Here is a 12827-nt window from a genome sequence, read left to right as displayed (position 1 = left end):
GGGGGACTGCAGTGTGAGCGACAGATGAGAGACAGGGTCCCAAGCTCGGCCTCCCTGACAACAGTAAGGGGCTAACAAAGACCCTCTCCTCCCTTTCCTGAAGAGGTGGCTAAGCCCCACCAAACCAATGTTTTATAACCCAGGGAGTGAGCCTGGCAGGTGGAATCATCTTCCTTATTTTTACAGAGAAGCAAACTGAGGCTTGCTCAGCTAGCCCACCCAGTGGGTGCCAGAGGCAGACGGCCAACCGTGCAGGTCTCTCAGCACCTGTTCCCACACATCCTCTCCCTCATCCTGCCCCAGCCCCATCTAGTCTGAAAACCCTGCCCCAGGAGGGATACAGGCAGCTTTTCCATTCACAGCTGTACTAGACGGGGAAGGGACAAAGCAGAAGCACAGAAAGAACAAGATAAAAAAAAGAATAATCAAGAAGCTGGGAAGGGAAAAACTGTGCAAAGCCCTTTTTCTCTTAAGGACCCTGCTGCGATGTCCCTCGGGGAACTGCTCATTTCCTACCTTTCATTTCTAAGACCGCGTGATCGGGGACATCCTTCCCTTCTTCGTCGGTTCGCTTTATTGTTCGGTCTTTTAGGTCCTCATCAGTGGGACAAATTACAATAGCTTTGCGCTGGAAGCCTTCAAATGGTCTCATTTTTCGTCTCTGGGCTGACCCATAAACATTTGTCTAGGGGTAGGTAACAGAAGAGGCAAGAGATGGTCATTACAAGTTGGTCTTTTCCTCTGTGGGGTATTATGTAGGCCAGGGACTGAGAAAGGGATACTAGTTCTCCTAAGCAGAGAAACTCAGGAAACTGCTCTTCACTTTTAAGATTCTTGAGACTACCCTCAGAAAATGAACTGACTTGGGAAAGTGGCTGCTGACAGTAACAGGACAAGGGATTCCTAAAGTTTGGGCTTTCCTTTTTTAATCCAATTTGTTCGTGGTACTGTGCATTACAGCCCCCTTAGCCCCCATTCTAAAAGTAACACATGCTCACAGTAAAAAAATTCAGAGTACAAGCTATAAAGTTTAGAGTAAGAATCCTTTCATCCACTTACTGCCATTCCTACCTCCCAGAGATGACCTGTATTGAATTTCTTATGTATTTCTAGAAATATCTGTGTGATTTTTTTTTTCTTCTTCTTCTTTTTTTTTTTTTGCGGTACATGGGCCTCTCACTGTTGTGGCCTCTCCCGTTGCGGAGCACAGGCTCCGGACGCGCAGGCTCAGCGGCCATGGCTCACGGGCCCAGCCGTTCCGCGGCATGCGGGATCTTCCTGGACCAGGGCACGAACCTGTGTCCCTTGCATCGGCAGGCGGACTCTCAACCACTGCACCACCAGGGTGATTTTTAACACTAATGGAATCAAACAACACACACTCTTCTGAAGTCTTTTTTTCACTTAATGTTTCTCTGTCATTTTTCTGTGCTGGTGTTCTCCTTTTTTTCCTTTTGGGCCACACCACGCAGCTTGCGGGATCTTAGTTCCGACCAGGGATTGAACCTGTGCCCTCGGCAGTGAAAGTGCGGAGTCTTAACCACTGGACCTTTACGGAATTCCGTGGTATTCTCCTTTAATAATATTTATAGAATGGATGCCATAATTAACCAGCCCCTTTGACAGTTGTATAGATCATTTTCATCAACACTGTGGTTCTTTTATTCCCTTAGTCCTGCTCTAAAACACCAGACTCACCCACAAGCTTCTAACCAGGGAGCTTGACAAGGCGATAACTTGTGCTTTTAGCAAGTGCAGTTTTGCTACTAACTTTCTCTTCCCTTCTTCTAGATGATGGTTAGGTGCTTCCTGGGCTGGTGCTGGCATAGAGCGGTGCTCTATGACACATCTGATTGAGAGCCGTAGTAAAGACAGCTTCCGTTCATTGAATACCTCCCACATGCTGGGCCCTTTGGGACTGGCGCCCAGATCTGTCAAACCCCAGTGCTCCACGGACTCAGCCTGTGTACCTGAATCACTCGGACACTACTGAAAAAGAGAGTGGCTCAAACCCCACCAGAGTATTCCCCAACCTGTCTCTGGAGGTGGGACCCAGGCACCTGTATGGGTATCTTTTCCCATTCAGACACTCAACAGAACTGGAGTAATAAGTAATGTTGCATTTAAACAACTTTTAGTAGCTCTGAAAGGTACTCAAGGGAGAAGCCACAGAGGGGAAGAGATCTGTAAAGGGGCATGCACAAACAGACAAAAAAATGTTGTATTTTGAAGATGCAGCCTGGCAGGGTGGAAAAAGCCCAGCATCAAGTCCTAGTGTGGCCACTCACTCACCGTGGCCAGTCCTTGTAGTTGCTTCATCTGTTAAAATGGAGGAAAAAAAGCCTCCCTCCTGGGCCTGGTGAGGACTGAGCAGGAAAAGGACCACAAAGCAACTGACCAAGTGTGAGGAACTCCTGGAGTGGGGGCTACATTGTGGCCTCCAGGGTGGAAGCTGCCTTGACAGAGGCAGGTAGCGCAGGGGGGATGGCTCAGCACACCCTGGCTCTAAGGTGACTTGGTCAAGTCACACTGTGTGGCCCTGAGTGAGTGACTTCCACTCAGAGCCTCAGTCTGCATACCTACTAAGTCTCAAGCCCTGAAAGGGGAAAACAATAGGAAGATCATATGGTCACTATTAACACTGAAGGAGCTCATGTGAGTAAAAGCCCTTGGTTAGTCCAGGGTCTGGCTCACAGCCAACACTCAACAAATGGAGGTAATGGTTGATATGATGTGGCCGTCACTGGGTGGGGTGCACTGGATCTTCTTACTGTAAGGTTAAGTTGAAGCAACTCAGACCAAGGAACGTCAAGCTATAGTGACTTCCCATCAGAAAGGCAGGGATGGTGAGACAGGGTGGAAGGAACACAGGCTCTGGGGAACAGGCTTGAGGTTGAAATCGCAGCTGTGGCCTCTATTTGTGAGGCTGTAGACAAGTCCCCTAATTAGTCTGAGTCTCAAATTTCTACATCTATAAGACAGAGATCCTATCACCCTCCTCCTGGCTCTGGTGAGGATTTATAGATGTGAAAATGGCAGGGAAAGAAGTCTGCAAATATGACCAACAGGACTGACACTGTCCTAGGAGAGGCTTCCCAATGGAAAGGACCAAGGAAAGTTAAGTTTGAGGAAAAGATGAGGCACAAGAGAGCCTATTCCAAAACACAAGGAACAGGAAGCTGGGTTATGGGTCAGCTAGAGGCCAGGGACGCCAGTGCACACCTGTTGGGAGATGTGGGCTGTGGGTACAGCTGTTTTCTAAACCAACCCAACTCTGTGGCCCTGACACACACAGCAGGCAAAGATGGTCTTCCCTGTTCCCCAGGGAAAACGTCTCAACATTAACTGGGGGTGGGGGCCCTCAAAGTGGGTGTGTGGTGGGCATACACGTGTTATAATCTGTGCCTTGAGCACTGGCCCAAGGAGAGGCATTGAGCCACAAATGGTTAAAAAGCACACAGGTTACAAAGGAAAAGTCAAGTCCTTCTCCTCACCGCTCTTCCTAGACTCCATTCCTAAAAGCAAATCAGGTGTCATCTGGTCACAGGAAGACAGAATTTGCTTTCCTCTAGCTAAATAATGAGGTTTTCTCCTGGCACAAAACCCAGAGTAGGTGGGTGCCAGGGGTGACCGTGGCCCCAGCCACTCTGTGGACAATCCATTCCACTGTTCGCTTGCCCGTAAGAAGTGATCCTATTTTGATTCCTTTGAACCCCAAGGGCATGGATAAACACCTCTTGGTGGTTTTCTATGGATGAGACCTACCCCGTCAACGTCCTGATGAGGGGATAGAGACGAGAAGCATCACTGCCAAGAGGGCTAGTCCCTGCAGCTTCACAGTGGGCGGAATGGGGGCAGAGCAGACAGGACTCATAAACAGCTGGTCTCTGTCCTGGGAAGTGGCTAGACTCTGAGGAATGGCTCCTCAGACATTCTGGAACTGAGGTGCTGAGAACCCTCTTGGTGACAATTTTCAAGACCGCGCCTCCCTCCCCTCCCTCCTCGGCTTGAGGAAGGAAAGAAGAGCAACTAGGCCAGCCAGCAGAAATGCAAGTGCTTGGCTTCCCTGGAGGAAAGGGAGTTAGCTGTTGGTGCCGTTGCCACAGCAAACACAGTGAGGTCAGAGACCCTGGGCTGGCCCGGCACTGCTGTGGTCACTGGGGGCTGCTGCTAAGAGACCAGCACAATGGCAGGTCAGCTTTTCCCGCTGTGCAGGCTCCCTCAGCCTAGTTCCTGCTTCTCCCAGCCCCACCCTGCTTGAAGATGCTGACTCTGAGGAGGTCGGGGGCCGCCTGTGTTCCCTGGCCCCAGGCTACTTCCATTGCCCCTGTGATGTGGGCCGAAGGACAGGGGCTGGGTTTCTCAGAGCAGCTGCGGGGGTAGTTTTGGTGTGTGACAGTCTAGGGGAGTAGGGAGGAACACAGCAGGCCGCTCACAGCCTGAGGTCTCTAAGAGCCCCTCTGTCCCCTGTCAACTCTTGTCCCCCACCCACAACTCAACAAGGTCAGGCTGGCAGCAGGAGACAGGGTTGGATCCCAGGGGAGCAAACTTAAAGCTGGTGACGTAAGAGTTCACTCTAGCCTCAGCGTGAGGTGAACCCAGTAGAACGAACCACTTGTGAGGTAAGAGACTTGGCCAGAGTGTCAACAATGGAATGGGCTGAGGCTCTGGGGGTGGGGAGGAGAGAGGAAAGAAACATCCTCTTCTCCACCGCCTGCCAACAAGAGGCAGTTTACTTTGGGTCTCCACTGTAGCCCTGGGTTTCTGTTTCAGGCAAAGGCGTGGCTCTTGCCAACAGGGATGCAAAGCAGGACTACAATCACTTGTTCTGAGGGCTGAGGCAAGGTCAGCGACGTTGTCATATCCAGCCCTGCCTCTGATCACTGCCTGGCCTAGCTCTGGGCTGTTAGAATCCTAAGAGAACTCCTAGCCTGCAGACCTCAACCCTGGGGGTGGTTTGGGCCCTCACATATGGCCCTGCAGGGGCTTTCTCAGAAGCCTCCAGGAAGGCAAGTTTGCTGCCTCACAGAGGCCAGCTCCTACTCTGCACCTTGGTAGGCAAGGGACAGGCCAGGCAGCGTTTCATTCCAGAGGATTTCCACTGGCAGCAGAGCCACCTGAAGCAATGTGGCCTACCTCTTCTTTCTTTTCTTTTTCTCCTCGGCTGTTCCACTGCTCTAACACCCACATAATCTGAAGAGAGTACTCAGGTCACCATGGAATGTAGGTAAAAGCCCCAACTACACGGTTCACTTGGCCTAGCGTGGCTTCTGTAGCTACGTTCTCCTCCCCTCTCAAGGAGGGGCATTTCTGAGGTCAAACTACCAACAGGAGACCCAGAAGAGCCAAATGTGAGGAGGTCTGACCACTCAGGAAAAACCAGAGAAGAAAAAAGATGGTGCTGGGCTGAGATCCAGGGACCGCAGGGACTTTGCCTGTAGTACCAGTTTCTGCTCTGGGAGTCCCATCTAACTCAGGAGACAGCTAAGCATCAACTTACCCCTCACTGCCAAGGCTGGTGGGGTAGGAAATGCCAGGGTCTGGCCTGGGGCCTGCTCTGTATCTCCTACACACACGCTCACCCACCCAGGGTTTTCTGGAACACACTTTTTGGGGTTTAAGCCAAAACAGGTCGAACCACTGGCTTCAGACCTCTTCCCATGCCTCAGTAATCTCTAGTTTCGGGCCCCAAGTCAATCCTCCAATCTGTGGCCAACCAGAGAACCCTGCTCCCCCACCTTCAGAGTTCACGTTCTTTGGCCTCACTGTTGGCCTAGAACACTTGGCCTGATCTGCATGTTCCTCCACCAGGAGGCCAGCAGCCCTGAAGACCACAGGTGCATCTGGAACAGCCCTGGACCCTGTCCCTGAACAAGGCAGCATAAGCTGAGAGGGCCAACGGCAAGTCTTTACTGTGCTCAACTGTTCTGTGCCTGGCTGAGGGGCTGGGGCCCTGACCTCTAGAGAAAGCCCACTTTGAAATGCTGGACAGAGATGTTAAGACAATTATAACCTCTAGGATTATAAACTTTCTCCATGGGCCACATATTTGAAATGGGTTTCACAGCTGATTTAACTAGTAAACTGAGAAAAAGACAGGCAGGGAATACTTGCTGGGGTATCCAAAAAAGGAATTCTCAAGGTATTAAAACACCACTGCTCTATCTTTCAGGACAGAATCCCACTGAGGCCAAGCTGGACTACAGCTCCAAAATGCCCTGACAAGAAAAATGGGGCAAAGTGAGGCTAGGGTTAACAAACAAACAAACAAACAAAGTCTTCAACGGGGGAGAAGGCTGGCTGTACGCATTATTGATGGGGCTGAGCTGGGGCAGCAACCCTGAGTAGCTCTTGGACTACCCTGTGCCCAACTGTCCCCTTCCCCCATAAATATATTCTAAACATTAGCCCAATTAGTAGTTTTTTATCAAAATTTACTATTATGGGATCATGTCCTGTCTTCTTCACAAATGTGTCTTCAGGGCTCAATCCCATGGTTGTGGCATTGGTCACTGGATAAAAGTAGTACACCTTTTCATGTCTACTTTCCAGAAAAGCAGAACCCAGAGTAAATCTCACATCTCCACCATCACAGAAGAATGCCAATTGTATTGCATAGCCTTGGCCAACTGAGCATAACTGTTTCATCAGCAAACCAGATTTCTACTCTCAGTACCTAACTGCTTGGCAAGATCATTTAATTTTTCTGTCATAAAGAACTATCACCAGCCAGTAGCCATTTTTTTTGTCTTTAAGAATAAGTTCTTTGTACTCCTTTCAAAGGTTGGATATCGAGGCATCAATTTTTCAACTCTAAACACTAGATTACCAATATATTATAAAAGAATATAATGCAGGAACAGCCAGATGGAACAAACACAAAGGGCAAGCTATGTGGGAAGGGGCACAGAACTTCCATGCTCTTCTGAAGAGCACTTGTCCACTTGTTCACCAACCCAGAAGCTCCTGCTTAATTGTTTTGTGTAAGATGCTCACTCCTATGCAAAAGCACCTTGATCCCCTGGAGTTTCCAACCACGTTTCCTTCTTCCTTTTTTTTTTAAAAAAAAGGTTGGAAGTTGGCTTTAATTTAACTTATTTATTTTTGGCCTCTCCATGCGGCTTGTGGGATCCCAGTTCCCTGACCAGGGATTGAACCTGGGCCCCCTGCAGTGGGAGCATGGAGTCCTAACCACTGGACCGCCAGGGAAGTCCCTCCAACCACCTTTCTGATCAACCACTAAAACCAGCTCCACCCTCATCAGAAGCCCTTTGAACTCATGGTAACCAAGTACTCAGGACTACACATACGGAAGGCACTCCAGTTAAGGCTGCCAGGCTGGGGGTGCTACTTAGTTTACATATTTGCACACTTACAGGTTTTTAAGAAAACACAAATACAAGGCTGAGGGGGAACAGAGGCTTGTTTGTACATCCTCAAATACAAAATCTGCTACTTGAGAAAGCCTTCAGGACAAACGTCAAGGAGGTCTCACAGGTGGTAAACAAGAAGCACTCGTTGCTCTGAGACAGGGATCTTTAACCACGTTTGGGTCACTCATACTTTTGAGAATGCCGAAAGCCACAGACGATCTTCCTATCCCAACTCAAAACATTTTAGTTAAAAAAAGATCATATCTGGGACTTCCCTGGCAGTTCAGTGGTTAAAACTCCACGCTTCCAACGCAGGGGGGCATGGGATCCCTGGTCAGGGAACTAAGATCCCACACGCCATGCAGTGAGGCCAAAAAACAAAACAAACAAACAAACAAACATATCTGCATCTTCATACAAAATTCTGTGTTTAATTTCAAAAGTTCCCAAATTGCCTAATGTTAAGAACCTTGCTCTTCATTGAAATGCAGGTAAAAAATATGTGACATATAGGTACCTGACAGTCATACAAACATGCTAAGAGAAGCTGGGACACACCTATCCTGTAGCTTAACAACCACCTCCAGCTACTATGTGCCAGTTCCCGTGTTAGGTGTGCGGGCACCATTTTGAGCTGTGTTTTACAGACCAGGAGACTCAGAGGATAAAGTCAGCTGCCCACAGGCACGCAGCTAGGAGGCAGCAGAGCTGGGATTCAAGCCCAGGTTTGTCTGGCTCAGAAATCCATGCCTTTCCATTTCACAAAATTTGCTCTCACAAAATGTTCTTTTGTGCTGCTTGTGGCCTGAGCTAGGCCTGGATTGCTGCTCCAGACCCCTGCTTGCAGACCAGACTCAGAAAGCTGTGTTAAGAGTCTGGGATTGTGCCATCATGTATGGCTGACCTCTAACCAGTACTGCAGTCTAAGAGCATTACGGGGAAAAAAATACAAGGACCAGAGAGGACTTCCCAGGCACCCAATGGCCCCTTCCCTCTCCTGGGGCGTGACAGTCACCAGTAAGTACCTGATCTAGGATATAGTTGCGTTTCTTTCGGGCAGCGATCTGGATGAGGCGGTTGAGGCACTGGGTGGCCTGCTGGATCAGGACGTCCCAGCGGCCGGCGTAGTTCCTCTGACGGCGTAGGCCCATCACCTGTGGGCAGGGGGTGGTGAGGGGTGGTTGGTCCTGTTTGCTGAGCAGTATTCAGGGAGTGGGAGGTGGAAGAGGAGAGACCAGGGGCTATCCTTACCCGCATCTTATCCATGATGGCATTGGTACCCAGGATGTTGTACTTCTTGGAGGGGTTGGAGGCTGCATGTTTGATGGCCCATGTGGTCTTACCGGCGGCAGGCAGGCCCACCATCATCAGAATCTATAAGAACAGGACCAGGAGGGACACTGTGAACCAGAAACAGTGTATGGCATGGCAGCCTGGCATCACCCTGACTTGATGGTGACCGTGAGGGTGACTCTAAACCTCATGGCCACCTCTGGGAAATGGAAGCAGTAACAGCGTCTACCTCATAGTACTGTTGTTGGGATTCAAAGAGATGAGGGTTGTCAGACTCTCAGCAGAGGGCCTGCTCTTATGAGTATTTACATTTTTGTTTAGGCGGGATTCAGGGGCCTCTGAAAGGGAAAGGTCCACGGAATAGGCACAAGGAGTGGTATAACCTTCCCGGAGTCTCAGATGGGGACAGACTGTATGCATAAGGACGAGCATCATTTCTAATCAGTACGTTTACAATTTGGCAAACACTGGATGTAACCAAAATGCCCAAAAAGAGGAAAACAGTGAGGCTAATAACAATGAGTTTCAAAAGAGGTGTTCATGTGGTGGGACAAAGCTCACAAAATAACACTAAGCGAAAGGGCATGATATCAAAATGCTTATACCATAAGATCTCAACTGTAAGTGTGTGTGTATAAATGGCACCTAGCACAGCAAAAGGCATAGGATAAGCTCCAAAACTTTCAAAGAAAACTTATTTGTGGATGGTGGAATTAAAGGGAACTTTAATTTTCTTTATGTTTCTTAATTTTCTAGAATAAACACAAAATCACTTATGTATCAGAAAGAAACATTATTTGATGACAAAGACCACCAGTACAGCTTCTGCAACCAAATCAGCTCTAAGTCCAGTTGCTGTTTTTGTTCTCGGAGAGCCTTGGATGGGAGCATGGAGCTGCACAACCTCCTCCAAGGACTCGCTCACCAGGAAGTGCCTTCACACCCTCTTCCGCTGGGAGGAAAGCCTCCTTTTCCAAGATTCTGACCACACCCAAGGAGCAGTGTGGCAACTTCCTTTTGGAATCTTTCTGACATTTAGGTGTCTTACCTTGGCCCCTCCCTCCTTGGACTAAGTCACACACGCACAGCCCTCACCTCACTCTCACAGCAGCTTTCACCACACTCAGCTACTGAATGTCTCCCCTCTGTCTTGGCAGCAACGTGGCTCAGGAGAGGCGGCCACCAATTCAGGCTTCCAGGCCCACTCACCTCACACTCTGCCTTGCTCTTTGGTCCGACAGTGCCCCGGATTCGCTCACTCAGGGGAAGGTGCTGGATGAAGGTGAAGCCTGGCAGGACAGAACAGTAGGGCTCTGCCCTCTGCCCAAAGTTGAACTCCACTGCACAATTCTTCACCAGGACATGAGGGTAGAGGGCCTGACCCCCTAAGGCTTCCTTCTGGATTCGGAAGGCAATGCCCATCCACTTCCCATTTTTGGTGAAGGAAAGTTCCACGTCATTTCCACATTCAAAGTCCTAGGAAATAAAGCCAGAGAAAGATAACTGCCAATGTTCTGCTTAAGGCACTGGGAGGCACAAGTCAGAGCAGACGCAGGGAATGGAAACAGAGCTGGCCTCCCAGATTCAAGTGCGTCCCTCCTCAATGTACAGATGCATCGGGAAGCACCAGGGAACAGCTCAGACAACATGCAGCCCAAAGTCCTCCTTGCCCAAGACTCAAAAAGCTGGTGGATGTGAAGTGTGTAATTTTAGGAAGCTCCAAGTATTTGAGTCTTGTGCCTAGCCTGAGACAGAGGAAGGCAAAAGCAGTCCTGTCCATTCTCATCCCCAGCAGATAACAGATGGAAAGAAAGCCACAGCAGGGCCTTTTAAGTCAGGCCCTGCTCTACACGTGCATTCATTTATATGCTCTTCTTGATGCTTATGTCTACAGTGATCTGGGCCTGACACAGCTCAGAGCCTAGTGGGGAATTAGACAAGGACACCATCCTAATTCAGTTAAGAGCACCTACACAGGAGCAAGATTCTCTGAGGAGGAAGTCAAGTCCTGAACAATAAACGGGAAGGAGCCAAGTCTGGGGTGAGAGGAGAGAGTCCTAAAGAGAAGTGTTGTTTGTGTACAAATCTGGCAGTGAGCGAACATAGGGTCAGACTGGCTGAAGCATAAAGGATTGGGGGTTGGGGGTTGGGGAGTGATTTCAGGTACAGCTGGAGAGCCAGGAAGGGACCATATTCTTTAATTCAACAATTTATTGAGTCCTTACTGATCAGTTGAAGTTTAGTGGTTAAGATCCTGTTTTGGAAGGCAGGCTGCTTCAGCTCTACCATTTACTCCATCTTCAGTTTCCTTATCAAAGAAGAGGGGCCAGGAACTTCCCTGGTGGTCCAGTGGATAAGACTCTGAGCTCCCAATGCAGGGGGCCTGGGTTCGATCCCTGGTCAGGGAACTAGATTCCCACACACTCCAACTAAGAGCCCTCGCGCAGCAACAAAGATCCCGTGTGCCACAACTAAGACCCAGCATAAATAAATAAATAATTTTTAGTTATTAAAAAAAAAAGAGGGGCCATGATAAGATTCTACACTGTATAGAGTTGTTCTGAGGATTTAACAGGTGAATGTGCTTACTACAGAGTGAGTGCATAATGAATGCGTGCTCTCATTCCAAGATGCCAGGCACTGCTCTGGGCTAAAGTGGTGGGGAGGAGACATGGTCCCTATTCTCAGCGAGGGAGGGGCTCTCTGTTAACTCAGAAGTTCGAATTCGTGCTGACAGCAGCAGAGCAGAGCTCCTGACTTGTTTTGAATAGGGGAATGGCCTGGTCAAAACCGTGTTTCAGAAAGATCACTCTGGCTGCAGGGTAAAGGTTTACAATTAAGGGAGACTCAAAACTTGGGATCATACGGAAGACGGAAGCACAGGTCGGGTTCCTGACAGAAAAGTACAAGACGTGGTATTTCCTCCCTTTTGCATGCGGAGACCACCTTGGGACTTGCCCTTTGAGAAGCTGTGAAAGCCCCTTTCCCTAAGGAGCCTCCTCACTACCCTCCTCAGTGCTCACAGGGCACAGTTCTACACAGTCCTTTATATCTGTAAGTGTCCGTAAGCACCCACACAGGTCGAGACCACGCAGGGCAGACACGCAAACATCTGTTGGACTAAATCCTGCCTCGATCCTCACAGCACAGTCCCTGCCATGTCTTCTCACCTGAGAAAGAGTGGCCCAGGTCACCTTTGCTCTACCGCAGAAATGAACAGCGTGGGGGTTAGCCTTCCTTACGTCCACCAGCTTCACTAAAGGAACTTACCATGTTGTACACAAACCAGCACCCTCAACTGACAAACCCACCACCGACGGCGCCAACTGTCAAAGACGCAAGGGTAGCTGTGTCACTTCTGCAAAACCATTCCCGAGTGCCACACCAGGGCCTAAGGACCCAAAGTCCTTAAGCCTCGCATTATTCAAAGTGTGCCCTTTTTGCAGCCTGAGGCTCCAAGTATTTTACTCCTTACGGTTTGCTGAAGTGAGTTACACTGTTCTCTCTACCTGGAAGGCCATTTTGTCCTTTCTGTTTTGTGAATGTTGAGAACTCAAGTTCTGACACAAATGTCCTCCCCACCAGTTCCTTCAGGTCACTGATTTTTCACACCCCTTCTAACCCTTCACTCTGAGTCTTTTAAAGTGATGGCATTCTTTAAACAAAGGAAACTGAACATAAAATCTTAAAAGTAGAAGTAAAAATGAACAGGCTGAAGCAAGAGTCAGGCCTAAAGTTCCAAACTGCCACACACTCACAGAACCTCACGCTCAGATGGGACAGTCTGGGGAACCCAGTCACACGCTGATGAAACATTAAATTGTTACAGCCTCCCTGGAGTACAGTCTTGATGGTAGCTATCAAAAATTAAAAATACACCTTTGACCCAGAAGTTATACTTTCAGAGGTAAATACTACAACCATATTCCCACAAGAACGCAAAGATGTGCAAATTGCTCACACCAGCACTGCTAAATGTGCTCCAAAGGGAAAGTGGGAGAGACTAAATCACACAGGATATCCATGTATGGGAACACGAAAAGCCCTCCAAGATACTCTGATAAGTGGGAAAAAGATAAGCTGTCACTGCAGCACTGACTTCCAGCAAATAATTTTCAGGTCCACCGGGGAAACTGACACCTGCATCAGAATACTAGGCAG

The 12827-nt window shown here is 49.0% G+C and overlaps 1 protein-coding gene across 5 annotated transcripts in view; it reads right to left on the bottom strand.

Annotated features, from left to right (window-relative positions):
- Positions 1-12827, bottom strand: part of HNRNPUL1 (heterogeneous nuclear ribonucleoprotein U like 1) — a 36281-nt gene that overhangs the window by 5229 nt on the left and 18225 nt on the right. For all 5 annotated transcript variants that reach the window (XM_033430910.2, XM_004271255.4, XM_004271251.4 and 2 more), the window contains exons 8-11: positions 9876-10142; positions 8625-8747; positions 8399-8527; positions 517-685 (exon numbers count right to left, since the gene is read on the bottom strand). In XM_033430910.2, coding sequence (XP_033286801.1) covers positions 517-685; positions 8399-8527; positions 8625-8747; positions 9876-10142 — 688 coding nt within the window. The remainder of the gene's footprint in view (positions 1-516; positions 686-8398; positions 8528-8624; positions 8748-9875; positions 10143-12827) is intronic.

Source organism: Orcinus orca, chromosome 20 (assembly GCF_937001465.1).
Source record: "Orcinus orca chromosome 20, mOrcOrc1.1, whole genome shotgun sequence".
Taxonomy (NCBI): Eukaryota; Metazoa; Chordata; class Mammalia; order Artiodactyla; family Delphinidae; genus Orcinus; species Orcinus orca.
This window is presented reverse-complemented; position numbering and strand designations above follow the sequence as displayed.